Source organism: Mus pahari, chromosome 9 (assembly GCF_900095145.1).
Source record: "Mus pahari chromosome 9, PAHARI_EIJ_v1.1, whole genome shotgun sequence".
Lineage (NCBI taxonomy): Eukaryota > Metazoa > Chordata > Mammalia > Rodentia > Muridae > Mus > Mus pahari.
Window position 1 is genome coordinate 55,148,532 of NC_034598.1, and position 27,596 is coordinate 55,176,127.

The 27,596-nt window shown below is 45.5% G+C and overlaps 1 protein-coding gene across 4 annotated transcripts in view; it reads left to right on the forward strand.

Moving 5' to 3' along the window:
* The first annotated feature begins 6,207 nt into the window (after nt 1-6,207).
* Xpot (exportin for tRNA) overlaps nt 6,208-27,596 on the forward strand; it is a 39,990-nt gene continuing 18,601 nt past the window's right edge. Inside the window, exons 1-16 of one of the 4 annotated variants that reach the window (XM_029542353.1) lie at nt 6,208-6,580; nt 9,680-9,813; nt 14,874-14,956; nt 16,701-16,757; nt 17,482-17,551; nt 18,901-19,119; nt 20,203-20,387; nt 20,489-20,657; nt 21,908-21,946; nt 22,067-22,144; nt 23,784-23,822; nt 24,243-24,305; nt 25,896-26,020; nt 26,411-26,555; nt 26,711-26,830; nt 27,302-27,396. In XM_029542353.1, coding sequence (XP_029398213.1) covers nt 9,754-9,813; nt 14,874-14,956; nt 16,701-16,757; nt 17,482-17,551; nt 18,901-19,119; nt 20,203-20,387; nt 20,489-20,657; nt 21,908-21,946; nt 22,067-22,144; nt 23,784-23,822; nt 24,243-24,305; nt 25,896-26,020; nt 26,411-26,555; nt 26,711-26,830; nt 27,302-27,396 — 1,547 coding nt within the window. In that variant the 5' untranslated portion in view covers nt 6,208-6,580; nt 9,680-9,753. Of the gene's footprint in view, nt 6,581-8,320; nt 9,049-9,679; nt 9,814-14,873; nt 14,957-16,700; nt 16,758-17,481; nt 17,552-18,900; nt 19,120-20,202; nt 20,388-20,488; nt 20,658-21,907; nt 22,145-23,783; nt 23,823-24,242; nt 24,306-25,895; nt 26,021-26,410; nt 26,556-26,710; nt 26,831-27,301; nt 27,397-27,596 lie in introns of those variants that run through there. The other 3 variants (XM_021204411.2, XM_029542354.1, XM_029542352.1) reach the window with 3 other exon arrangements.

The following is a 27,596-nucleotide window of genomic DNA, read 5'->3' on the forward strand; positions in this document are numbered from 1 at the left end:
TTTATTTATTTTATGTATATGAGTATACTGAAGCTGTACAGATGGTTGTGAGCCATCATGTGGTTGTTGGGAATTGAACTCAGGACCTCTGCTCGCTCTGTACTGTTGCTGTCTTCAGACACACCAGAAAAGGGGATCACATCTCATTACGGGTGGTTGTGAACCACCATGTGGTTGCTGGGGTTTAAACTCAGGACCTTCGGAAGAGCAGTCCGTCTTCTTAGCGGCTGAGCCATCTCTCCAGCCCTTCTCTCAACTTCTTTTCCAGCCAAGAAGCCTACTGTAAATGAATTTCTTCTCACCACGGCATTAAGCTTAACAAATGTTGCTAGGAAGCACACTAGGTGGAGAATGTGATACAGAATTCAGTGGTTAGAAGCATACGACTACGATATTTTTAGTGCAATTCAACATATTTTTCCAAATGTTTACTGAAAAGGTATTATACAAAAATCAGACTCTAAATACTACTTTCAGTCCTTAAGAACTAGCTACTGGGCTGGAGAGATGGCTCAGCAGTTAAGAGCACTGACTTCCAGAGGTCCTAAGTTCAATTCCCAGCAACCACATGGTAGCTCACAACCATCTGTAATGAGATCTGATGCTCTCTCCTGGTGTGCATGAAGACTGCTGCAGTGTACTTGATATATATATATAAAACTTATGAAGCATGCACCTGTTACTTGACATCTATGAACTCCAGACTCTTCAGCTATAAAACGGTATAGGGCTAGAGAGATGTCCTTGTGTATCTACTGCTCTTCCAGAGGAACCTTGTCAGGTGGCTCCCAACTGCCTGTGACTCCAGCGCCTCCTGCGCCTCCTGGAGCACCTGCATACACATGGCATACAATACAGACATGCAAATAAAAAAAAATAAATTTAAAAAATAAAACTGAGGTTAATAACAGTATCTATCTCCACACAGTGGCTGTGAGGACTGATGTATAAATGCTTAGAGCTACATCTACCGTGTAACACATGCTCAAACCTGTCGACAAGATGTGACATCACCACTATATGGCTTCTGCTAAAGGGACAAGTGTTGATTGCCATCATCATCTTACCTTACCGTCTGAGATGAGAAAGTGTGTATCCCTTCATGTGCAGGACAGCCAGTATATAAGAAGGCTCACCTGTGATCCTAATCTGGAGGCTGGGAGATACATGTTTCTGATCTGGATCTTGGCATAGAAATCTTGAGACACAGTGGCTATGAATTCCAGAAGATTAAGACAGGGAGATCTCCGAGTTCAGGGTCATCTGAGACAAAGTAAGTCCCAGATCGAGGCCTGGTGGCACGCACCTTTAATCTGGGCCACATCTTCTGCTGGAGGCCTACATAAGGACATTGGAAGAAGGAAGATTTATTCTCTCTTCTTCACGTCCTTGCCTTGTGGGATGGAGCAACTGCTAGATCCTTGGACTTCCATTCACAGCTGCTGCTGACCATTGTTGGGAGTTGGGCTACTGTAAGTCATCAACAAATTCCCTTACTGTATAGAGACTACCCATAAGTGCTGTGACTCTAGCGAACCATGACTAATACAACTTCCTTATTTGCTCTGAAAGAATGAGTTTACGAAACTGGAAGAGTTTTTTGTTGTTTTTTTTTCTTTTTTTTCGAGACAAGGTTTCTGTATAGCCCCGACTGTCCTGGAACTCACTCTGTAGACCAGGCTGGCCTTGAACTCAGAAATCCACCTGCTTCTGCTTCCCAAGTGCTGGGATTAAAGGCATACACCACCCCTGCTCGCCCCTGGAAGAGAATTCTTTTGTTGTTGTTGTTTGTTGTTTTTTGTTTTTCAAAACAGGGTTTCTCTGTATAACCCTGGCTGTCCTGGAACTCTGTAGACCAGGCTGACCTCGAACTTAGAAATCCACCTGCCTCTGCCTCCCGAGTGCTGGGATTAAAGGCGTGCACCACCATGCCCGGTGGAAGAGAATTCTTAAATCCCATTTGAACTGTAGGAAAGGGCCAATGTTACTAAATAAATGAACTGTAGACAAGCTATGTGTTGTATAACCCCTAATGAAATTCTCACAAATGAAAAGGACAAGCAAATGTAGTCATAATAATTCTTAAGGAAGAGGAAGTGAAATATGCTGAACATATACATTGCAGAACCTCTTAAACCAGTGTTAGTAATGTCTAAGTCTCACAGCTGAAATAAAAATTCATGCAATAACTCATTCGAACTGGAGGAAGGGGCCAGCCTGTGACTCATGCGTGTGCGTGCCTCTGTGTGTGTGTGTGTGTGTGTGTGTGTGTGTGTGTGTAAGCAGGAAAGTGCAAGTGTGTGTCATGTGTGTGGATGCATGCGGAGGTTAGAGGTTTTCATCTTCTGGAGCTGAAGTCACAGGTGGTTGCAAGCCACCTAATGTGTGCTGGAAATTGGTGAGGTCTGGGAGTCGCCATACAAACCTCTGAGACACCCATCAGTCAAGCTGGGCTGGTTTATTGAATACACACCCTAAGTCTGATCAATCAGGGGTGCAATCTGGATCCAGAAGCTAAACTGTGACCTACAGAGCTTTGAAGGCTGAAATTCACAAACGTCAGTTACTCCACCAATCAGGATTTAGGGACAGGAGGCTTCCTTGGGAACATGTCTTTGTTGTACACTTATCCTGTCCTCATTGTTTGTGTCATTCGACGGTGGTGGGGTGCAACTTGACCCGCCTGGCATTATGTGCCAACATGCCAACCAGGATTGCATGTTTCTTTCTGCCAAATAGGATGTCGATTCCCAGGGAGGTGTTGGGTCCAGGCTTATCATGGCTATCTATACAACACCGTTCTAACTGTCCTCTATTGTGATTGCTTTCCAAGAACACCAAGGCATAGAACATAAGAGAATTTGGGTTAACAGTTAACTCAGGCACAAAGAGTAACAGCACATGAGAAAGTTTCCTTGTAACATTAGTAATGTCTTAAAATGGTTGGCTATACAGGCAACAGTTACCCAGGCCTTAACAGGAATCAGACTCAAGTCCTTCGAAAGAGTAACTCTCCAGTCTTCCAGCCTGACATTTCTAACAACTAAATGTGTTACACAAGGTTAAAAGCTATGTAGGGAATGCTTCCTCTTGAACATGGTCATCTGTTGTACAGGAATGTCCTCTTGGGCAAATAACGGCCATCTTGGGGAGCTCAACTGTGCCCACTTGGCTTGCAAAAGATCAGAGGGGTAAAGCCAGGAGAGTCTCCTTGGAGTGTGCAGCCAACCCTTGCCACCTATTGTACATACCTTGTCCAAACTGGCCTAGGGGAGGGGCTCGAGTATGTAGGTGGGGCGAGGCTGAGGGGCAAGGGGTGTTTCATCTATGTGGCTGAGAGAAGCCTGTTACAGGATAATTAATGACATCGTGAACCTGAGATTGTGTTATTTACTGGAAACACATGTTTTTAGTTGTGGTGTGGCCCGGTCTTAGCCCACACCTTTAATCCAGGAGCTTTCGGCTTGGATATTATAAACAGGATTAAATAAAGTCAATCATTGGTCAAGAGGCAGAGCAAGCAGCCAGTCGACAGGAAGTGAACATAGGATTATTCAAAGAAAAACCATAGAGAGCAAGAGGGTGTCAGGAGGATGGATAGAGAGACACACAGGAAGTAGAAGGGAGGGATATTCAGTTTGAAGGAGGTTTGTTTGCTTGTTTGTTTTTTGAGACAGCATGAGGTAGGGGATTCCTGTGGGATATCAGCTGAGGAGGAAGGTTAGCTGGGTGTTCCTCTGCCTGTCTGAGCTAACAAGCTCCTGAGTCTTTGTTGGTAAAGTCGATTGTGTTATAAAACAACAGAAGCCATCATCCCTGATGGGTAACGACTTTCCAGAGCAGCCTTTTTAAGGGAGAGCACCACACTCAGTAAGTAACCCCTTCCTCACACTCTGTAAGTAAGTAACCCCTTCCTCACGCTCTGTAAGTAACCCCTTCCTCACGCTCTGTAAGTAAGTAACCCCTTCCTCATGCTCTGTAAGTAACCCCTTCCTCACGCTCTGTAAGTAACCCCTTCCTCATGCTCTGTAAGTAACCCCTTCCTCACGCTCTGTAAGTCAGCCCAATAAACTCCTGGGCTCCCCACACTGAACTTTGATGGAGTCTAGGTGAGCTTGTTCTTAGGACCTTAGGAGGAGGGGTAGACTTGAAGATTCCCCTGGGAAGGAGTTTAGTAACATAAGTAAAGGGTAGCTGCTAAGAGGTTACAACAATTTTTATTCTACTTCTGTTCCCTCCTCACTCTGCCCACTCTGCCCGCAAGTTTTGTGAGCTCTTTTTGTGGTCTGGGCATTGAAGCTAGGGTGGTGGGTGCAAGGTGAGCACACTATCACTGAGCTATAGCCCTAGACCTCTTTATTCCCTTTTAAAGAGAGGGTATATAGAGCTAGCTATTTTGCCCTGGCTGGCCTTGAAGTTGAGATCCTCCTGCCTCAGCTTCCGAAGCAGCTTGGATCACAGGCTTGTAGAACAGGTCTGGCTTATTCTTAGTGGGAGCTAGAGACAAGGCTATGACGATATTGAAGTCTAAATGTTGGGCTAGGTGTGGTAACACACACCATTAGTCTCAGTACTTGTGAGGGAGACAGAGGTAGTGGGATCTCTGTAAGTTCAAGGCTAGCCTGGTGTATACAGTGAGTCCCAGAACAGCCAGAGCTACCTTGTAGAATACTGTTACTAAGAAACAAGGAAATCTACATGTTGGGTGCTCTGTATTGTTTTCCTGATAAACTCTTTAAACTCAGGAAGTAAACAATTCAAAGAAACTAACCAGATTAACAAAACCATCCCCTTCCTCCCTCTATACACTCTTAGAGGAGCTGAACAGTCGGAATCTCTCCCACCTACTGTCTTCCCATTGTACAGCACAGGCCAGGTCATCTGTCACTTGTACTGAGGTAGGCCTCGGGGAGGCTGCTGTCTTTATGTCCTTTCTGCTCCTGTAAGTAAGTAACCCCAGTAAAAGCCATTGATTGACCAAGCTTGACTTTTTGGTATCCTCACTTTAGTCTGTCATCAGTACCACATCTGGGTACCTGTCTGCAGTGAACAGATGTTTGTTCATGTATCCCCAGAGAGATAGTGTCACCCAAGATAAGTCTAACATGTGTATCAAAGTTAATTCATAAAATAGTCAGACCTGGTGGCAACCTGGAACCCCAGCACTCTGGAATTTGTGGCAAGAGAACAGTTAAGGCCAGCAAGTTTCAGGATAACCAGAGCTACACAGTGAGCCTCTCTCTGCCTCTAAATAAAATTAGCCAGACCTTACCCTCTGAGGCTGGTACTGTCCCACTCTACATAAAATGAGTAAACTGAGATGGACTTAAAGTGACACACATGATGCCAACAATAACGAAGTTGCTGGCGCTTATACTGCGCCCACACAGTAACAATAGCTCGGGATCAAAGAAACAAAGGTGAACGGAAGCACGGGACTTCTACCGAATGTTTTCCCTCTCTCTTTTCTTTCTTTTTTTGAGACTGTGTTTCTCTCTGTACTCCTGGCACCTGCTCTGTAGATCTGGCTGTCTCTGCCTCCTCAGTGTTGGGATGAATGGTAATCGCCACCACCGCCCGGACTGCTTTCGGTTTTCTTTTTTTCTATCTTTCTTTTTTTGTAGGCAAATTTAGTAATATTTAAACTGGGCATGGTGGCTCATGCCTGTAATTCCAGGATTTGTGAAGTTTAGGCCAGCCTGGGAAAAATGAGTGAAAACCAGTCTGGGTTATGGAGTGTAATCTTGCCTCAAAAGCAAAACAAGTAAATAAATAAAAATACAGCGGGTTTTTAAAAACTGTCAAATCCTTAAGCTTCTGGACTCTTGACACGTGGAACCGCTGGAAAGGAATTCAGCAACTGACTCAACACGTGGTTTCAACCACCTCCACTTTTCCAATCTCAGGATCTCGGCACTGTAAGCCATCTGCCACCAGACCAGACCCTTCTGGAGGGAGTGGAGAGTTACTAACTCTCGCCGACGCCCAAAGCAGGGCGTTACGTGGCCGCTCTTTTAAAAGCTTAGAGGACCACGGTAACCTGTAGCTAGGAGGGCGGGATGCGCTCTCCCAGCATGCACCACAGGCCCGCCGGCCCCGCCCCCTGCGAGCTCCAGGGAGCACGTGTGCGGTCCTCCGCTCGGAAGCGTCCCATGCGCACTGCACGCTGGAAGTTGTAGTCCCCCGGGCCCAGCCCGCGGGCGGCCGTCTGCACTCTTCTTCCATGAGGCTGCTGCTGGCGCGGGTCCGCGCGGTACGACGCGGGGGGCGTGCCTCGCGCTGACTCAGCGGCGGCGTTAGCGGGCCCCTGCGCAGCTTTCCTTCCAGGGCCGCCGACTCCGCCCGCCGGCTTGCCAACCTGCCCTCCCCGCTCCGCGCCACGCAGGAGAAGGCGCCCGGGGAACGCCGAGCGCCGAGAGGAGCGCGGCCCGGGCCGGCTCCGGCGCTAGCGCTGCGGCTGTATTGGAGGATTACGGCGACAAGGACGTGGGCCGCTCTCCGTGCTCCCTGCCTACGGCGCCGCTCCTTGCGGCTGGCCGACCCTCGGGAGTGCAGGCGAGGAAGAGATATTGGAGTGATGGTGACTGGTGGCGAAGGGCGGCGGGCCGGGGACCCTACGTGGCCGGGCGAGCCGGACTTGGGGTTGGGGACGATCGGTGGCGGCCGCGTCCCTAGTGCGTGGCTGCCGGTTGCCGGGTGTTTCATCACCCGAGTGGCCACGAGGCTTCGCTCTGGGAGGGATCCGGGCGAAGGATAGGGGGCGAGGCCGGCCTAGGAGGCTGCCCCCAGCCCCATTTGTGATAGTTTTAGAGTGCGTCGCACCAGTTTGAGCTGTAGGGACCTCAAAGTTGATCCGCTCCCCACCCCGGGACAAATAGGAGAGAAAGTGTTATTTCTGCGTAGTAATTTGCCAGCAGGGACAGGCTTTTCCCCTCTTTGCTTCTTTACAGTCTTGCAGCCATGGAAAAGCTTGATGTTCCTTGTAACCTGAAAAACGAGTACTTTTTGGAAGCGTTAATTAGTTGTTACTGGGGGAAGTTACGTTGTATTAAAGCGACTTGTCAACTTGATGTTAAAAGGCTGGAAAGATTCAGTCGATCTCAAACAGGCTTAAGTAGGTGTGGAGGAATTTTCCACATTGTTTGATTCTTCTTGACTTGATGGCTGAGGGAAAAATTAAGGCTTCCTATTTTACATGTATTTCTCGCCCCCCCCCACATCCACCTTTGCAGGTAGTATAAAATGTTTACCATATTGTAACAATGTTTAAGCCTGAAGGCTCAGTATAAATAGGTCAGAATGCTAAGCGTCCTTTCCCGGTCTTTATTAGGAAGTTGTAACCTTTTAACCCTGTGCTTTATTCACAGATGGATGGTTTACCATCTCATTTTATTTTGGTCTAATGTTTTTTTCCGAATGTGTAGAGGGCAAAGGTTTGTGAGGGATTCCTTGTTATGGAACAAGTTTGCTGAGGATTTTTTTTGTTGATGTTGAGCATGTGCTCAGCCAGGCCTCTTATTTAATTTTTTCCTCTTGTCAAGATTAGTGTGAAATGACAAAACGCTTAAGCAGTTTTTCCCAAAGCAATGGATAATTTTAAAGGAACTCTAGAGGATTTCTCAATCAGGGGTTTACAGGCGCCCTTACACCGACTTTTCTTTCTGAGCATTTTTAAGGGAAATAGTACTTTAATTTGAGAATGTTTCAAGTAGTGCATCCTGCAGCCTGTCTCTGACTCTGTACCCTATGGGAGGCACGCTTTGCACACATGCACACACTGTAGTCTTTAGAACTTTGCCCTTCTCCTGCTGACGGAATGGAATGCATACTTTTTTTTTTTTTGGTGTGCAGCTTCAATTTTTGTTTTGTTTTTGGGACAGAATCTCACTGTAGCTCTGGCTAGCCAGAACATCCATATGTAGATAGGCCAGGCTGGCTTTGAAGTCCCAGATCCCCCTGCCTCTACCTCCCAAACAATGGGATTAAAAGGCGTGTGCTACTTTGAATGACTGAATGGTTTTCTTGGGATATGTGTGTGTTTATGTGTGTGTTGAGGGGCTTGGTTGGTTGGTTGGTTGGTTTTTTTCCAGACTGGGTTTCTCTGGGTAGACCTGGCTGTTCTGGAACTCTGTAGACCCGGCTGGCCTCGAACTCAAGAGATTAGAGACCCTCCTGCTTCTGCCTTCCCAACACTGGTATTAAAGATGTGTTTTTGTTTTTTATTTGTTTTGTGTTTTATGTGTTCTTATTGATGAGAACTGGAATATAAATCTAAAACTTAAAAAAAAACTACATATACTTATCTTGTATATGTACAGATGTGTGCATATGCACATGTGCTATGTACATGCGCAGTTCTCGTCTTCCACCATATGGATCTAGGGGATCAGGAGTCTTTACCCCTGAGCCATCTCACTAGTTAAAACCCAGAGCACTAAAAACTCAAAACCTGTGTTTTCACATTTTAAGAACATAGTGATGCATTCATATTTCACAATGGTTTTTTTTTTTGTGTTTTTTTTGAGAAATCAAACTGTCACATGGTAGATTGTGGAAGGGGTTATCTAATCCTGTTTTGATAGGATCAAATAGTAGAGAGTCAAAGCTGTATTGCTGCGTGAGGTAATCTGGAGGGTGAATATTGAAGGCCTTGCAGGGTTTAGCCTCGAAGCTGAGAAGGGCTGTGTGTGTGTGTGTGTGTGTGTGTGTGTGTGTGTGTGTGTGTTTGTGTGTGTGAAGTGGGGTGTGCTTGAGAGCTGCAGTGTGATGTGGCAAGCATTGCTGGCCTTGCTGAGGAGCACGAAGAATGGTCAGGAGTTGTTCAGAAGTGTTGGTATCTTAATCCTGTTGGCAGTAGGAACTTAGATTGCCTTGCTGGGGTCTGCAGGGTTGCTATGAGTGATCAAAGGAAGGGCTTAACTTAGATCCTGATTTTTGTTTTTTTCAATTCCAAAAAGATCAAGGAAAACAGAAAAGTGTAGAGATCTGCAACCTGGCCCTGGCTTCACCACTCCCGAAAAGCTGCACAGGACCTCCATTCACCTCTTGGTCTCTTTAAATTCTCTGTGGCTCTAATAATTTAAAAACCGATAAAAAAAGATGTGTAGCTTTATAATAGGAATATAAGGATATATCTGTATGTCCTTATATGTGTGCTTGTATAGATGCATGCAGGTGGAAGGCAAGAAATCCGTATTAGATGTTTCTCTGTTGATTTTCACTATATAACTTTTATTTTTTTACAATTTCATACATGTATATAATGCATGCTGCTTATTCTCCTACCTTGAATATTTGTCAGAACTCTCTGCCTCTCCTTTTTTGAGACAGGATCTTACTGAACCTGGAACTTACCAGTTTGGCTAGAGTAGCTGGCCAGAGAACTTTGGGGGTCTGACTATTGTTTCCACCCTCCCCCACCCCCAACACTTCATGCATGTTTCTAGAAGAATTACTTTCTCTATTTGGCGGGGGCACTTTGCAGGGCGATAGCACCTGAAAGCTTTAATGGCATACTTGTTTAGAGTCTGCACAATTGTGGTGCTGTGTGCTATGTGGCCCACTCGTGTTCTGAGGTCTGGGCTCTGTTAGCTTAAGGCGGGTTGTGACTCTTCAGGAGCTGTGTATTTTCAGCCACCTCTTATATTCTAGATAATCATCTTTTGTTTTCTGTGTGCAGATGATTGTGGATTCTGCTGTGGAATCAGAAGCCACGTCTGTTGTGATCCGAAAACTCCAGGAATAGCGGCAGAGATGGATGAACAGGCTCTTTTAGGGTTAAATCCAAATGCGGATTCAGACTTTAGACAAAGGGTAAGTCAATGTAATTATTTTTAAAAGCATGCAACCACAAACATGCGTTAGAGGATTTAGGCAGCAAACACATCTGATGATAGAGATAATTTGAGTAAACATTAATAAAACCAGACAGATTTGAGGCGTGTTCTGAATATTGAAACATCAAGTGTTGTGATTGATTTTTGTTAGATTGGCTGAGCCAGGGTCCTGAAATCAGACCTGTTAAAGCAGGTATTTGTGCAACATGGGACTTTGCTAATTGTTGCAACGTTGTAACACAGTTACAAAGACAGAACTTTGTAGTAGGCAGTGCATATTTTACTCTGTGGTTGCTTACCTTGGACTGTAAGTTGCTTAAGTCTGAAGTTGGTGACAGTGAGCCTCCTTGTGATTTAGTCTTTGCAGACTGGAAATAAGCAGTTCCGATATGCTACACCTTAAGTTATATAAAACGATTTTGTGGCAAGAAATCCATTAGGAGATGCTGGTATATTTAGATAAATGTAAACAATTAAACCCAATGTAGTGTATAAGTCTACTAAGTACTGTAGCTGAGTGATAAAAGAAGACACTGAAAGAACAGCAAGCCTTTAATTAATTTTTAAAGATGTGAACGTTCTGAAGTTTAGGATCAAAGGAAGGAGGGTTATTCTTGTAGCAAAGGAGAGTACTTGTTATAAATGAGCCAGCGTTAACAATCTCACTATGTATTAGAGCCATATTTGTTTGGCTTTTACATGCTTTTTTTAAAAAAACAAAAAAAAAACAAAAAAACCTTCCCAAGCAGTTTCTGATACAATACACACCTCTGCTGATAAGAAGAAACTAACCCTCCAAATACAGCAAATAATAGGAATCTAGCAGTCGGCACATCAAAAACCTAGCACTCAAAACCAGGTGGTGGTGCGCACACCTTTAATTCCAACGTTGGGAGACAGAAGCAGGCAGATCTCTGAGTTCGAGGCCAGCCTGGTCTACAACTGGATAGCCCTGTCTCAAAACAAAACAGAACAAAACAAAAACAAAAAACAAACACCCTAGAAGTCCAGGCTTTTTGTATATGAATGGTTTTATTTTCATAGGGATTTAAACCACCTGCTTTGAAAGTAGCTGAGGTATTACAGTCGTTAACTCAGTCTGCTTTGGTGTTGCACGCTGATTATAATTAAAAGTTTTATATGTGTCCAATGATTTGGGGGTTTTGTTTTTATAATGCTGGGAATTGAACCTCGGCAAGGACTCTACCACTGAGCTTTATGCTCTTGTTGTTGTTGTCCTGATTTGGTCTGGGGTTTTTGGTTTCACTTCAACTCTATGGGGTCCCAGGGATATTTTTTTCCAGCCTACCTTGCAAAGAGGGTTCAGTTTGTTTGAGGCATAGTCTTGCTGTGTTAACTAGACTATGTGTGGCCTGGTGCTCTCCACATAGCTCAGGCTCACCTTGAACTCTCACCAGTCCCCCTGCTTCAGCTTCTAGACTCTTAAGAATGACTGTGCCCAAGCCAGGCGTGGTGGCGCACGCCTTTAATCCCAGCACGGGGGGGGGGGGGGGGGGCAGAGGCAGGTGGATTTCTGAGTTCGAGGCCAGCCTGGTCTACAAAGTGAGTTCCCCTGGCATGTGTGTGTGGAGGTCAGAGGGCGACACTTTGTGGAGAAGAGATGCTCCTCCCGCTTTGATGTGGGTTCTGGGATCATTCTCAAGTCGCCCACTGAGCACTTAGTACCTGCCGAGCCATCTCCCCTGCCCTTTCCTCATTAGTGTTTGTTGGGCCGGTTGCAGGGTGGGAAGTGGCATGGTTTTTTTTTTTCCGTGTATTTATTTGGTGGGGAGAGAGAGCATTGTGAGCCTTGTCTTAGTTGGGGTTTTCATTGCTGTGCACAAACACCATGACCAAGAACTCTTGTAAAGGCAACATTTAACTGGGACTGGCTTACAGGTTCAGAGGTTCAGTCCATTATCATCAAGGCAGGAGCATGGCAGCATCCAGGCAGGCATGGCGCAGGAGGAGTTGAGAGTTCTGCATCTTCATCTGAAGGCTGCTAGCAGAATACTTGCTTCCAGGTAGCTAGGATGAGGGTCTTAAAGCCCACACCCACAGTGACACACCTACTCCAACAAGGCCACACCTCCTAATAGTGCCACTCCCTGGGCCAAGCATACACAAACCATGACAAACCGCAGAAGTGTTCCTCCATCCCCGGCCAGACCATGACAAGCCGCAGAACGTCCTCCATCCCCGGCCAGGTGGGCTCTAGGGGTCAGAGTTTACTCCTGAACCGTCTTGCTGGGTCTGTGACTTTTGTTTTTTGAGACAGTCTCATGTAGCCCAAGCTACCCTGGATAAGCCATTGCAATTGAGGATGGTGTGCCTGTTCTGATTTCCCTGCCTCATCCTCCCAGGTTCTGGAGCTACAGGCATGCCCCACCAGATCTAGCACTTCCTCTTTGGTGATTTGGTTGGTTGTTTGAGACAGAAACTGACCTTAGCCCAGGCTGGCCTCCAGGTTTGGGCAGACCTACTATGGTCATGTCTTGAATTGGCTGTAGGTTTGACTCACCGAGCCTGGTTCTTAACCCAATTTTTTTTAATGCTTTCTTTTTTAATCCTGTTAACTTTTAAGTTCCAATACTCAACGTTTTAAAAGTGAATGATGAGTTAGTTACTTGTGTGTGCTGTGGTGAAGGTGGGGCTGCCAGGGCCATGGTGCTTGGATGGAATCTGTTCATTATTTTCTGCCGTCCTTGGGTTCCCGTGGTTGAACTCAGGTCCTTTTCCCTGGTGAGCCATCTTACCAGTTCTGTCCAACAGATTTTTAAAAAAAAAAAAATACACCTTGGTGTTCTTTTCCAGAAAAGAACGCTGATGATATATTAGTGTTTTATTTTTGTTCTGTAGTATGGAATAGAGTTTATTTAGGGAATGAGAGGAGCATTGAGGGAGTAGAGACAGAGAAAGGCAGAGAAACGGGGAGGGAAGGAAGAGAAAGAAAGAGTAGAGGCCAGCCAGGAACACAAGGGGGAAGGGGAATGGGAAGAGAAGGGACAGAGTGGGAAGAGGAGGGACAGAGTGGGAAGAGGACAAGAGAGCAAGAGAGTTAAGAGTTATTACTGGTTTTAATATAATATTTTTTTTATAAGAATGGGTTGCCATGGGAATATTTTGGGCCTCTGGTTTCATCCAATTTCATGTTACACCAGTGTAAGCAGCAGAATTGACAAGGATGTAGAGGAATGAGTGTTGACACAATGAAGTTTGTTTGTTTTTGTTTTTTTTTAAGATTTATTTATTTTATATGTGTGAGTACACTGTAGATGTTTATAGATACACCAGAAGAGGGCATTATATCCCATTACAGATGGTTGTGAGCCACCATGTGGTTGCTGGGAATTGAACTCAGGACTTCTGGAAGAACAGTCAATGCTCTTAACCCCTGAGCCATCTCTCCAGCTCCAGTGAAGGTTTTGGTGGTCCTGATGCTGCAGTGGAGGAATAGTGAAAAGCTACCATTGGATGGGCTGACTGCAGCCTCTCAAGTGTCCGTATGTCAGTCTGTTTCTGTGTGGGCATCAGTCAACAACAATGCCAAGAATGGCAAGCTGGCTGTTGCCTTGTGACTCAGGAGCGAGGTAGAAGAACCTGGAGGTGAAGGCCAAGACTTGTTCATCATTGTCACAAGATTTCTTTCTGATGCTAGTAATACATGGATTCAGAATCCAGAGACAAGCACTGCAAAGACTGCTGGTTATTCTCGCCCCCACCCCACCCTACCCCACCCAGCTTCCCCAGCTTGGATTTAAATATCCAACTTTGGCTTAAGTTCTCTTTAATTTTTGGAGACAGGGTCTTATATAACCCAAGCAAACCTCAAACTAGCTGTGTATCTGAGAATGATCTTCGGCCTACACCTCAGTACTTAGAGGACAAGCCCCACCACACCTGACCGTGTGGTGCCTCAGTGACTTCATTTGTCTTCTGTCCTAACTTCTGAGATGTTCCCATTGAGATTTCTGGGTCTGTAGAAACTGCCATCAGACCATCTGTACTTTATAGCTGGGCGTGGTGGGGCGCGCCTTTAATCCCAGCACTCAGGAGGCAAAGGCAGGTGGATTTCTGAGTTCAAGGCCAGCCTGGTCTACAGAGTGAGTTCCAGGACAGCCAAGGCTACACAGAGAAACCCTGTCTCGAAAAACCATTAAAAAAAATTATTTATTATATGTAAGTATACTATAGCTGTCTTCAGACACCCCAGATTAAGACGTCAGATCTCATTACAGGTGGTTGTGAGCCACCATGTGGTTGCTGGGATTTGGGCTCAGGGCTTTTGGAAGAGCAGTCAGTGCTCTTAACCACTGAGCCATCTCACCAGCCCCCCATCTGTATTTCTGACACCAGCCTGCTAGGTCAGGGACTACCTCCTTCCACAGATTGGATAATCTACTACAGTGGCTCAGGACTCAGGAAGGCAGTGCACTTAATATTGCCAGTCTGTTATAAAGGAAAGCGCCAAATGGAAGAGATCTTCGGGAGGGTCAGGGGCTCCCATGCCTCGGTGCTTCCTTCCTTGGCCCAAGTAGTGTTTGTTCGTTAGCCTAGAGGTGGGGCTTTTAAGAGATGGATACCTCCCTCCCCTCCACATGCCACCCTTTGTCTGTCCTAGATTACTCATTGGGTTGAAAGTTTCTGTTACTTTGTGTCACATCTTCTTATGGCAGGAGGGCATTGTGCTAAACAGCATCCCTTCCCACACCTTTTATGGTTGTCTACCTGAGTGAGTATTAACGCACTTGATAAAGCACTGAGGCATTTCTTCTCTGTCATCACCATGACCCAGTGACATCCGCAGGTCACTCCTGCTCCATCTCCTTCACTGTAAGGAAACTAGCTTAAGCATCTACCTGGTAACTGGTCACTGATCTACTTTTAGGGGTGATGTGGACTTTGCTTGGATTTGAATGTTTTAGCTGTTGGATTAATCCCAAATTGTTGATTGTCAGTTCCCTCCACACTTGTTTAGTGTGAGCGGGGCATCAGAATTCAATATCAAGCACATTACTTTGTTTTGCAATCTTTCAGGCCCTGGCTTATTTTGAGCAATTAAAGATTTCCCCAGATGCCTGGCAGGTGTGTGCAGAGGCTCTAGCACAGAAGACATACAGGTAATTAAGATGGAGTCTCTATATTGTCTGGAAGGATCGACATTTCTGGGAGGCATTATAAGTTTTTTCTTTGGGAAGTGTTTTTTTGTTTTGTCTTTTAAGATTCTGTGACTTGCCTTTTAGAAAACCATTAGTAGCATGAAAAGAGAAAAATAGCAAACCGATTTTTAAACTAATCCAGAATTGACTTTTCAGTAAAATCACCCTTTCCTTTGTGTGCCTGAGAGGCAGTCCTCACTGGCATAGGCTACACTAACCATGTCTCTGTCTTATTATGGTGAGTTGGTAAAGATGAGCAACATCCATATGTATCCTTGCGTTTGTTTGTTTGTTGGTTGTTTGAGACAGTGTTTCTCTGTGTAACAGCCCTAGCTGTTCCAGGCTGGCTCTGTGGACCTGTCTGGCCTCAAATTCACAGAGATCCACCTGCCTCTGCTTCCCCAGTGTTGGGATCAAAGGCTTGAGCCACCATGCTGGGCTAATATGTATCTTAATTTAAAGCTTACGCTTACAGCATATCAGTACTCCAGTGCTGTTCTTCGGTGTTGGGGCAAGGTCTTGTCATTAGTAGTCGTGCCCGTAATCCACCCTGTAGGCTTTCTAGCGTGGACCTCAGTGGGGGTGAAAGCAGATCTCAAAGTATTTCTCTCCAGCTCTTTTGTCTCCGATCAATGTGGCCATGCCACATGTGAAAGGCTATCCCCTGCAGCGTGCCCTTCTTTTAAAGCAACAAACACAGTTTCACAGATAGAGAAACCTATATAGTCATTTCATTGTTAGTAAAGTTAGCTTCTTACTAAAGAAGAAAAACTGGCAGAACAGAGCTTGTGAGAAGCAGGTAGCCAGCAGGAGGAAGGCAGCCCACTGGTGGGGCGGCAGCACGGGCGCTTGCTCTGCCTTCTGGCTGCGGTTGCTGGAGTGCTGCGCCCGCCCGCCCGCAGTTTGGTCGCAGCCCGTCGATTGATTGAGCACAGAGGCTCGTTTTCCCGAGCATCAGAAGCACCCCCATTCCTACTCAGACTACGCTCAGGAGACAGTGTGCCCACACGAAGCCTGTCTTCCACACCGTCCATCTCCACTGAGCAGACTCTTGGCCCCCCGAAGGGATGTTGTCAGGGTTGGTGACTGTATCACTAACAGTAAAGAGACGGATAACCGACAGGTGGTGCTGGGTTTTTTCCTCCCATCTTCCTACCCTGTTTATTTTGTGATTGTCTGTAAGAACACTGACTAAGGACGCTTGACTTTCAAGTAGGCCAAAGCCGGCATCTTTGATTTGGTCAGTCTCTGGCAGCTGCACTGTTTATCACCCTGCATCTCTAACCATTCCAAAGTCAAGCACAGACATTGTTCCAGGAACCGTAGAGTTTTGAGGTGATGGCCTCTCTTTACAAAGCTCTGTGTTGATGGTGTGTATCAGAGCTTGTGGTTATGTCGCTTGTAAAATGTAATGGGACTTTCACATGTTGGGAATTGTATTTAGGGCTTTCTTAACCCTTTAAACAGGGCTTGGGCCTGTCGCTCATTGGTAGAACCTTTGCCTGGAATTCAGGAGGCCCTGGGTAAGGTATCCAGCACTGTCATTGAATAAAGAAGATAGTGATAAAAACAAATAAAACAGAGTTGGGCAGCAGAAACCCAGGCAAGAGGCCTCTTTTGAAAAACATCACAGTTGTTACTGGTATTTTGCCTTTGTTTTCCCCAATCCATTTTCTGATTGTCTAATTTTCTTTTGCTTTTTCAGTGATGATCACATAAAGTTCTTCTGCTTCCAAGTGTTAGAGCATCAAGTTAAATACAAGTAAGGCCATTTCACTCTTTCCAGTCTCCAAGGTTTGTTGGGATAGGAATGGTTTTTTTTTTGTTGTTGTTTTTTTTGTTTTTTTTTTTTTTTAATATTTATTTATTTATTTATTTATTATATGTGTGTACACTGTAGCTGTCTTCAGATGACCCAGGAGAAGGCATCAGATTTTTGTTAGGGATGGTTGTGAACCACCATGTGGTTGCTGGGATTTGAACTCAGGACCTTTGGAAGAACAGTCCCTGTTCTTAACCACTGAGCCATCTCACCAGCCCCCGATAGGAATGTTTTAATTTGCTCTTCCAATCTTGAGGAAACCAAAAATACAGGTGGTAAACTAACAGCATAGATGTTCTCTCTGGGCTGTGAACCTGTTGTGATTTATCGCAAACTAAATCAGTCAGTCTATAGTCCTACTCTGTACACCACAGACCTCAACACATAGTTTGTCTGAAAAGTCAGACAGCTGTCATTTTGTCTGGTGGAGAACTGAACCAAGAATCTGAGATCAGTGACTCTAGTCTGTCTGATACTCTGATCTATGCATTCTTCAACACTGTGACAGAGGGTGTTTACATTGTTTTAGGAAACCCTGAACACTATAAAATGCTCCATTTTCAGTAGGTGAGATTGACTTGGAAAACCACAGACCACAAATGCAGTGACTGCTGTGTCTTTACCAGGTACTCAGAACTAAGCACTGCTGTTGTGTCTTTACCAGGTACTCAGAACTAAGCACTGCTCAGCAGCAGCTCATCAGGGAGACACTGCTCTCATGGCTTCAGGCTCAGGTAAAATAATCATTCATTCTGTGCCTCAAGCAGTCCGCTGCTTCATCTTCTGTGTCTGCAATGCTAGTCATGAGGATCACGGGCAGAAACAGTAATAACTTAAGACTGCGTTAATAACCAAAACTGTTGGGCTTTCTTCTGTAATACGCTGTGGAAACTTTTCTTTGAGCCCAGTCTCACTGTATAGCCTTGGCTGGCCCTGGACTCCTGTCCCTGCCTCCCAACGACCAGGATCAAAAGTGCCTGCCACCAACCTAGTTGGAACTTTGGTTTTAAAAAGAAATTCTTTATTTAAAATAAACTATAAGCTTTTAAAATTATTATTATGTGTATATATGTTTGTGTGTGGGTATGTACACCCGACTGCAGGTACCCACAGAGTCCAGTAGAGAGTGTTAGACTCCCTGCAGCTGAAGTTCAAGGTGGTTGTGAACTGCCCGGTGTGGGTTCTGGGAACTGACCTCAGGCTGTCTTCGTGAACAGGACCTGTACTTCCCCTGCAGAGCTGTCTCTCTAGCCCCTAGAGTTTACTGATAGTCTTAACCTCCACGACAGTAACTGCTATTGTATTTGGTCCTTAGAGCTGGCCTGTGCTGACACAGCCTATATACAGAGGCACTTCTACAAGAACAATAAGTTGTTTATTTTCACACTCTTCCTGGTTAACCAGAGCCTCTTTCTTTACTACGATCGAACCAAAGAAGGAAGAACAATTGAATTTTTTTCCTTAGAAGAAATTCTGTGAATTGTTAAAATTGTGTTCATGAAACTTAAATGACTGAGAGTTGTGGCTCCCTGCCTAAATCTGTGTTGAGAAGGCAGAGGCAGGAGAGAGTGTTATCCCCGCCAGCCTGTACTTTGTAACAAGTTAAAGGTCAACTGGAGTCGCCTAGTAGACCTTGTCTCAAAAACAAAACAAAAACCTCAAGGCCTGGGCTGGGGCTGGTGGCGCAAACCTTGATTCCCACATAGATGCAAAGGCAGAGCAGATCTCGGAATGAGGGCAGCCTAGGCTATATAAGTCCCTGACTCAAAACAAGCAAACAGCCCCTCCTCAAAAAATAAAAACAAAAACAAAACAAAACAAAACAAAAACACCAGGCTATGTGTCTCTGGCAAAATGCTTGCATAGCCTACAGATTTATCCCCAACACTGTAGGAAAAGAAAAATTCTAAGGGGCAGCCATGGTTCTTGTATAGTCATGTGACCAGTCACTTGCTCACCTGGGTAAATTTGCACAGCTGTGCTGCCACTAATCTGGGCAATGTTGAAGTGTGGTTCCGTTTTTTGCCTGCTAGTGATAAGTAGGAAAAAACAATGTGTTTTCATGACTGTTTCTGTTTGTCAGATGCTGAACCCCCAGCCAGAGAAGACCTTCATACGAAACAAAGCGGCCCAAGTGTTCGCCTTGCTTTTTGTTACGGAGTATCTCACTAAGTGGCCCAAGTTTTTTTTTGACATTCTCTCAGTTGTGGACCTAAACCCGAGGGGCGTGGATCTGTACCTGCGAATCCTCATGGCCATCGATTCAGAGCTGGTGGATCGGGACGTGGTTCACACATCAGAGGCAAGTAACGTGGAGTGCACGGGGTTCCCAGTGTAGGCTTTGTAGGGGAAGCAAACAGGACAGACAGGGCAGGGAGTCTTTTTCTTTGTCTCCTTAGATACAGAGCTACCGAGCGCCTTGAATTTGCCAACAGTGAAATTTAACCTCTCCCGCCCCATAGATTGAAGTAAGAGCATTCCTTAGGTCCCTAAAACTAAGCCACTGTCATCTCCAGTAAAGTACACAAGTTTGCTGTCGCATAGCTCCTGTGAAATGCCTTCCATACTTAATGCTTCTGAACAAGCGAAAAGCAATGGCACGGGTGTCCGTGCCTCCTCGTTGGGAGTGTGAGCCAGTCATAGTCCCTGAGCCCATGACCCTTCTCATGCGTCTCAGCATCTCCTTTGCCGCCTTCTAAAATGTGGTTTGTTGTTGAATATCGCTAGTAGTTGAATATATTGTATCATCTCTGCCAAGTACTCCTTACAACTGAGGTAGTACACCCTTAGGCCAGCCTTAGGCGTGGTAAGCAGGAGGCCCAGGGTTTGAGCTATGTCACTTGAGTCTAAATATGAGTAGTACAGAGTGTGAGAGTTTTAATTGGCTATTTCTAGCAAGCATTTGGGAAACTGAGGTGGGGGGTGCCCAAGCTTGCAGCCATCCTGAGTCATATATTGAGAACCTGACTGATACAAGAAGAAACAAAAATGGAACTGGAGACGGCTTTAAAAGTATAATAGTTTGATGATAGTAACTAAAATGCTCATAAATTTAAAGGACAATGAGCATTTAAGTCACTGCCATTTCTAAATAGCCTAAGTACCATGTTTGTGTAATATTTAGAAATAATTTCACATGCTTAAAACTTCTAAGCAGTACTTATTTTTAGGTTTGTATTTAATGAACTAAGTCTGGCACTGAGGAGTAGAACGGAAAAAGGAAACCCCGAGAATCACAGGATGTAATTTTAGAGCAGATAGGAAGCCACAGTATGGGAGTGTGAGCAAGCCTGGAAGTTTCCTGCAGAGGAAGTCACGGTGCCACTGTGCTTGGACATTGAGTGCTGCTTTGAAACCTTCCCTGTCTCTGCTGCTTTGTGTCTAGGAGGCTCGCAGGAACACCCTGATAAAAGACACCATGCGGGAGCAGTGCATTCCAAATCTGGTAGAATCATGGTACCAGATTTTACACAACTACCAGTATACGAATTCAGAAGTGCTGTGCCAGTGCCTTGAAGTAGTTGGGGCCTATGTCTCCTGGATAGACTTGTCCCTTATAGCCAATGATAGGTGCGTATGCCTGTGACTCTTAAACTGCAAACCTGCAGAGTTGGTATCTAAAACTCAGGACTGCCAGTGTTAACAATTCTATTCCCCCCCCAACACACCAGGTTTATAAATATGCTGCTAGGTCATATGTCAGTAGAGGTTCTACGGGAAGAAGCATGTGACTGTTTGTTCGAAATTGTAAATAAAGGGATGGACCCTGTGGATAAGATGAAACTCGTAGAATCCCTGTGTCAAGTATTACAGACTGCTGGGTTTTTCAGCATTGACCAGGTCAGTGGATGTCTTAAACCTAAGCTTTGAAAACTGTTAAAGTACCCCCACCTCACCCCCATCCCCACCCCTGAGTTTTGGGGACTGTCCTTGGGCTGGCGGTGACCATAACTGGGATTAACAGCATGTTCCTTACACACTTGGTCATCCTGGTTCTTGACAGTCAGGATGGTGCATGCATTTTGCAAGTTTGCAGCGCTGAAGAAAAGGCTTTCTCGGACGACTCCGAGCTTTTAATATAGATTATGTAGTGTGCGTTCGTGTGTATGCATGTGTGTAAGTGCTCTTGCTAAGGTCAGAGAACAACTTCCTAGAGTCAGTTCTTTCCTTCTGCCGGGTGGGCCCCAGGGTGGATCTCGGCTTGTCCAGCTTGTCCGGCTTGGCAGTGGCCTTGCTTGATCCTGAGACAGCTTTTTATTGGTGATAATGACAGCAATACAGCATTAGGATGTCCTTTCTTCATGGACCCAAGGTAGCTTTATTACCTTCTCCTGTCTTAGGATCTGGGGTTGCTTAAGAAAATACAGAATTGCAAAGGTGGAGCCCAGACCTACCTGTACCCCTAGCAGGGACTTGAAGCCTGCCATCATGTAGCAGCTTTGTGTCTTTGTAGGGAAGTTAAGACCTAAGTGAAACAGTCGCAGAAAGGAAGGACTGTTGTAAGACATTACACATACAGTGCAGCAGCATGGATGTCATAGACTGTGCTCAGTAAATTGAACAGTTAGGGAAGGAGGTTCTAAAGCTGCTTTTATTTAAGCCTACCCACCCAAGATTGGTAATATCCACAGGACTATCTTCATTAGAATACAGTTGCCAATGTAGAAATGACTCAGTGGTTAAGAACACTGGGCATCCGTCTTCCAGAGTCTGTAACTGCAGTTCCTGGGGACCCGGTGCCCTCTTCTGGCTTCTCTAAGCACCAGGCATACATGTTACATGAATGTATATGCAGGCAAAACTACCAAACATTTAATTATTATTATTATTTTAGTTAAAAAATAAAACAGTTGCTTTTAAAGTACTATTGGATGATGGTGGTTGCAGAACATCTGATAATGCTTCTATCATAATGACAAAATTGGTAGTCGTTGTCTTAACGTTGAGTTCTGGGGTCCAGGGGAGTGCTCAGTAGGTAACCCTTGAGATGCTGTGGCCTGAGTTGCATCCCGAGAGCCAGCCGTGGTAGAGGGGGAGCTGGCTGTCTGCGGCAGGCGGCTGTAACCCAGGGCTTTGCCTCTTGCTTCTAGGAAGAAGATTTGGACTTCGTGGCCAGATTTTCTAAGCTGGTAAATGGAATGGGACAGTCGTTAATAGTTAGCTGGACTAAATTAATTAAGAATGGGGCTGTCAAGAATGCGCAGGAGGCACTGGAAGCTATTGAGACAAAAGTGCCACTTATGTTACAGCTGCTAGTTCACGAGGATGATGACATTTCCTCCAACATCATTGGGTTTTGTTACGATTATCTCCATATCCTGAAACAGGTAAGTCAGTGCTGTCCATTAGATATAGAAAGAACTGGTAAAAAGTGAAAATACTAAAAAAGACACACATGTAGATGATAGTTAGATGGATAGATAGTTACACACACACACACACACACACATAATATATACATATATATTATATATATACATACGTACACACACTTTGGGCTGGGTCTGGGAATGCAGCACTTGGGATGGGCAGGCACTGGGCTCAGGGTCGAGGACGGCTCTGCAGCAAGTTCAAGACCAGCTTGAACAGCACGAGTCCCTGCCTAAAAACACACATTCCTAAGTCATAAACACAGCCTGGAATTATTTTGTTTGCTTTGTTTCTGTTGTTTTAAGTCTGAATTTGTCCTCGAGCACAGTGGAAACTTGTTAAATTACTCCCTCGGCAGTGACAGCATGAAATGTCGTGGTTTCCATATGGTAGTGTGCGGTGTTGTAAGGATTAATTAATTCCATTATGACACAGAATGAGAGGCCATTCCTACTTTGTTACATTTTTGTTCCTATATATTAATTATACTTAAGTGTTTCAGAATGACTTTTATACATGTATATAATAACATTTTAATCCCATCTCTCCCCCATCACCCATTCTTGTCCCCTCTTGTCCTACCGGTACCTTTGTCTCCTTCTGAGTCCTGCCTTGATGTCCTTTGAGGGTTTAATGAATTTCATTACAGTTAGTTGTTCATAGGATTGTAGGTGAGGGGTTGTATACAGAGCATGAGAGGCTACATCACTGAAGAAAATATCTCCCTGTTCCTTAGCAGCTGTAACAGCTCCTCGAGGAAGGGGTAGGGCCTCACGGACCACCTTCCCCTTCCCCCTGCAATCCCTGTCAGAGTGCTGGTGGCCCATTTCAGATCAGTTAACCACAGGGGCTGACTCTGTGAGTGCAGGGTCCGCCATGCTCAGAAGTCAGCATTCCGCACCATCACCCCTCTGTGGGCTAGCTGGTTAGGCTTTGTTTGCAGTGCTGGGAACTGAACGCAGAACCTGGACCATGCTCGGCACACCCTGCCACTGAGCTACCTCTCTACCCAACCCCCAATTCTCAGCAATATAACCACTACTTGCATAGTTCAAGGGAGTAGCATTGGAGAAACTGACCTCCCCAGGAATTTGTCTCAGGTGTCTAAGCTTCATTTGCATTGTTTGTAAAAAGCTCAGCATGATTGTGCATGCTGAATCTCAGCTGTGACAGGTAGATCTCTGAGTTCAAGGACAGTCTGGTCTACAGCATGAGTTTCAGGCTCACCATGACTAAATGTGAGACTCTCTCAAAACAACAAAAATGTCCTTGAGTGCCTTACAGCATAATTCTAAATATATGATAAAAGACTTAATCAAATTATCTTTTGCCTATATATTATTTATTAGACAAAATTATTACATCTAAATTTAGGAATCTGTTAACTATAGATTTGCTGTCAAACTACTCAGCAGAAATGTGTGTATTTTTTCATATTAGACCCGGCGACCTGTGAATGCTGGAAAATGTTCTGACCCCTAATTGTACCAGAAGCTCCATTGTGTATGTTTTAGAAGAATTAATTAGAAAAATACTTTGATAAGCAAATATAGCATCAGAAAACCAAGTAAATTATTGTTTACTTTTTATTTGAAGCTTCCAGTGCTCTCGGATCAGCAAAAAGCTAATGTAGAGGTAAGTGGCTTCCTTCAAACCAGAGGTAGGTCTGTTTTCCAAATCACCTCTCTGTGGGTGAGGGATTACTGCTCAGAAGCAGCTGCTTCACTGAAAAGCCAATCACCATGTGTAGGAGAGTCCCTTCCTGGGTGAATGGCCCTGGGGAGTGCAGGGCTTAGCGAGGCTGGTGAGTTTTAGGGACTTCTGGTGAGTTGTTTGTTTCCTGAGTCTCAGGTAGCCCCCCTCCAAGGCGTACTCCACCCCATGTCTCTCTTCCACCTCTGCTCCCATGAGACTCCCCAAGCCCTTGCATCGGGTGAGGCAATGCCCATCTAAAGCTGATGTTCAGCTCTTTGTCTGAAACCTGCCTTGACATGTAAGTGTAACTTCCAGGTTCAAAAGAACAACTAACACATGCTATTTTATTACTAATTTTAGGCAATCATGTTGGCCGTTATGAAAAAATTGACTTATGATGAAGAATATAACTTTGAAAATGAGGTGAGGAGTTGTGCACCAAAGAAACACCAGTTTTAATTTTTTTTTTTGTTTGCAGCAAATTAGTATTTTATATTTTAGTTTTCGAGCCCTTTAAAACAAACAAAAAAACAGTGTGTTTTAATCAACCTTGCTTATACTGGTGGAGTTGTGTCGCTGTTAGTTTGCAGCGGCACTTGCGGAGACCTCTGAATCCTTCGCTGTCTAAGGGGTTGCAAGGGCATCTGGCAAAGTGCTTGCTGTATAAGCATTAAGATCAGAGCTTGACGACTGGGAGGCTGGACTCGATGGTGCGTGCTTGTGGTCCCAGAGCAGGGAAGGCAAGCGGGTGGATGCCTGGAGTACATTGCCTGGTCACACACACACACACACACACACTACACTCACACACACTACACTCACACACACATGCACACACGCACACACACATGCGTGCGCGCCTGAAATCCAGCAGTTGGCAACCTTAGAAAAAAATACTGTCATAAATGTGAAGGCAGCCTGGGCTATATACTGGGCTGTGCAGTGAGAGCTGTTCTCAAAACATTCTCAAAAAAACAAACAAACAAAAAGAATACTATTAAGAAAAATGGTGTGGGTTTGGGATGCAGCTTGGTGGTAGAGCCTTTGCTTATTACACGCAGGTCCTAGATTATGTCTATAGCAGTGAAGGAAAGAAAAGCAGTACTTTGTAACATCGAGTTTACAGTCGACGGTGTCGATGATCTTATCTCTGTTTACGTTTAATCAGAGTGCTGGATCAAGGCCCAGTCAACAGGCCTCAGGTGGCCAGCCAGCAGGGAGGGTGAGAATGGGGCCTCCCTGCCTGGACTTGTTCAGCTACAAGGTTTGTCCAGAGTTATGAGCATCAGCCTCACGCTAATTTCAGGGGCTGTCCACTGCTTCCTGGAAACCCAGGCACGTGTTGGTTAGCCGTGTGCTAAGACTCTGCATTAGGAATGGATGTCACAGGGTAATAGTGGCAGTAAGCAACACATCAGCCCCAGTCCTTCCTAATGATGTCAGCACTTGGGGAGCATAGAGGGGGCGTGCAGAGCATAGGCAAGTCTCAAACCTAATTCAGATCCATACCAACGTATGGATCAGCCCTGCCCTCCTCCAGAGGCCTTAGGACCCATGCCTTTGATGGCTACAGTTACTTTTGGAATTACTAGTTAATGAGCGGCAGAAGGGAGGTGCTGCTTAGCATTTATGATTTTTTAAAAATTATTCGAAGATAAAAGATATGAGATAACTTATCACCTATGTAATTTTAAGATCTCAAAATTAAATATATAGGGGTCTGTGTATTGATGTGCTGTGTACATGTGTAGGGGTGCGTGTGAATGATTGAGATATAGATAGATAGATAGATATTGAGATAATAGACAGATAGGTAGGTAGGTAGGTAGAGAGGGAGAGATGGGTGTCTCCTTATTGTGTGTGCAGTTGTGAGCATGGGCCAGGTATGGCTGTGGAGACTGAGGACAGCTTTGGGTGTTGGCTCCCTCCGCCCTCTCTGAGTGCTCCTAATGGCTGAGTCATCTTGATGCTGGCGCCTTAGAACTTTAAGACGGCTTTTAACTTGTGTCACAGGGTGAAGATGAAGCCATGTTTGTGGAATACAGAAAACAGCTGAAGTTACTGTTGGACAGACTTGCTCAGGTGTCCCCAGAGCTCGTGCTGGCTTCCGTTCGCAGGGTCTTCAGTGCCACGCTGCAGTAAGTCTGCATGAGTAAGCTCTGTCTCGGCTCCGAGGGGGATTTGCAACAGCTGAGCCCTGTTGTGTTCACCCCTCCTCACGGGTCTGAAAACAGCTCGCTTTGCTTCTGGAATATCTCCTGACTCTACCTCTGTGGTTTAAGTTACGTTGCAAATGTTCCCACACCTTCACCTTTGTGCTGTTTCTGTCTCTTGTCCCCTCCCATGGTTGTTGTGAACCCTGGGCCTCCTTAGGGTTGGTTACAGGAGTGTAGATAACGAGGGGTCGTTAGAGGAGCATGTGGCAGTGCCATTGAGGGGACTTGGGTGGGTTTCTGTCCTGTGTATCAAGAGTCCTACAGAACATTCACGTTGAGATCTCACAGACATACCATACTGTGACTTGGTAGGAACTGGCAGACCACGCGCTTCATGGAGGTTGAAGTAGCCGTGCGGTTGCTGTACATGCTGGCGGAAGCTCTCCCGGTGTCCCACGGCGCTCACTTCTCAGGTGACGTGTCAAAAGCGAGTGCTTTGCAGGACATGATGCGGACGGTAGGTATACTGAGGGTCCTTCCCTGGAAACGTATTTGTCCTTTGTGCCGTGCCGTAAGCTCACATAGGGTCGTACTGGTTAGAGCTCGGCGTGGTTTTTATAGCGGGACCTGTGGATGCTGCAGTAAGCAATGGTTTCTTCATTTCCTCTCTAGTTGGTGACATCAGGAGTCAGTTCCTACCAGCACACATCTGTGACCCTGGAGTTCTTTGAAACTGTTGTTCGCTATGAGAAGTTTTTCACAGTTGAACCTCAGCACATTCCGTGTGTACTAGTAAGTGTGCGATGCACTCTGGTTTGAATGTCCAGATCGAGTTCTGTCTTTGTTGTCTGTAGCTTTTCTCAGAATTAAAAGGTTATCTAAACCTGAGAGATAGTTACTAAACCCAGTCCTTCAGGGCCTATGTGCGTGTAATATAGCATTGCTTCTGTATTCCTAGTCCCTGCCTAAGGTGTACTGTTTGATGTGAACAGAAATGCAGTATGGTGCTGGGTGGTCATGGGGCAGAGGCAGGCAGATCTCTGTGAGCTCCAGGCCAGTCTGGTCTACAGAGCGAGTTCCATGACAGCCAGGGCTGCGCGCACACACACACACACACACACACACACACACACACAGAGAGAGAGAGAGAGAGAGAGAGAGAGAGAGAGAGAGAGAGAGACCGACCCTGTCTTAAATATAAAAGACAGTATGACAATGGAGTTCTTGAATGGGAGCAGAGCTAATGAGTGTCTCTTCCTGTAGATGGCTTTCTTAGATCACAGAGGTCTGTGGCATTCCAGTGCTAAAGTCCGGAGCAGAACCGCCTACCTGTTTTCTAGATTTGTCAAATCTCTCAAGTAAGTATCGGCTTTCAGTGCTGCGAGTGTACTCTTGGAGGCTGCTGAGGGTGGATGTGGTTTGGGTGTCTGGGGTGAGCAGTACATGTGTGCCATGGCGAATGTGAAGAAGAGGCAGCCTTCCCACTGTGGGAGCAGGGAACACACTCGGTTGGGCCAGCAGGTTTGCAGTCACCACATTCACACGCTGAGCCGTCGTC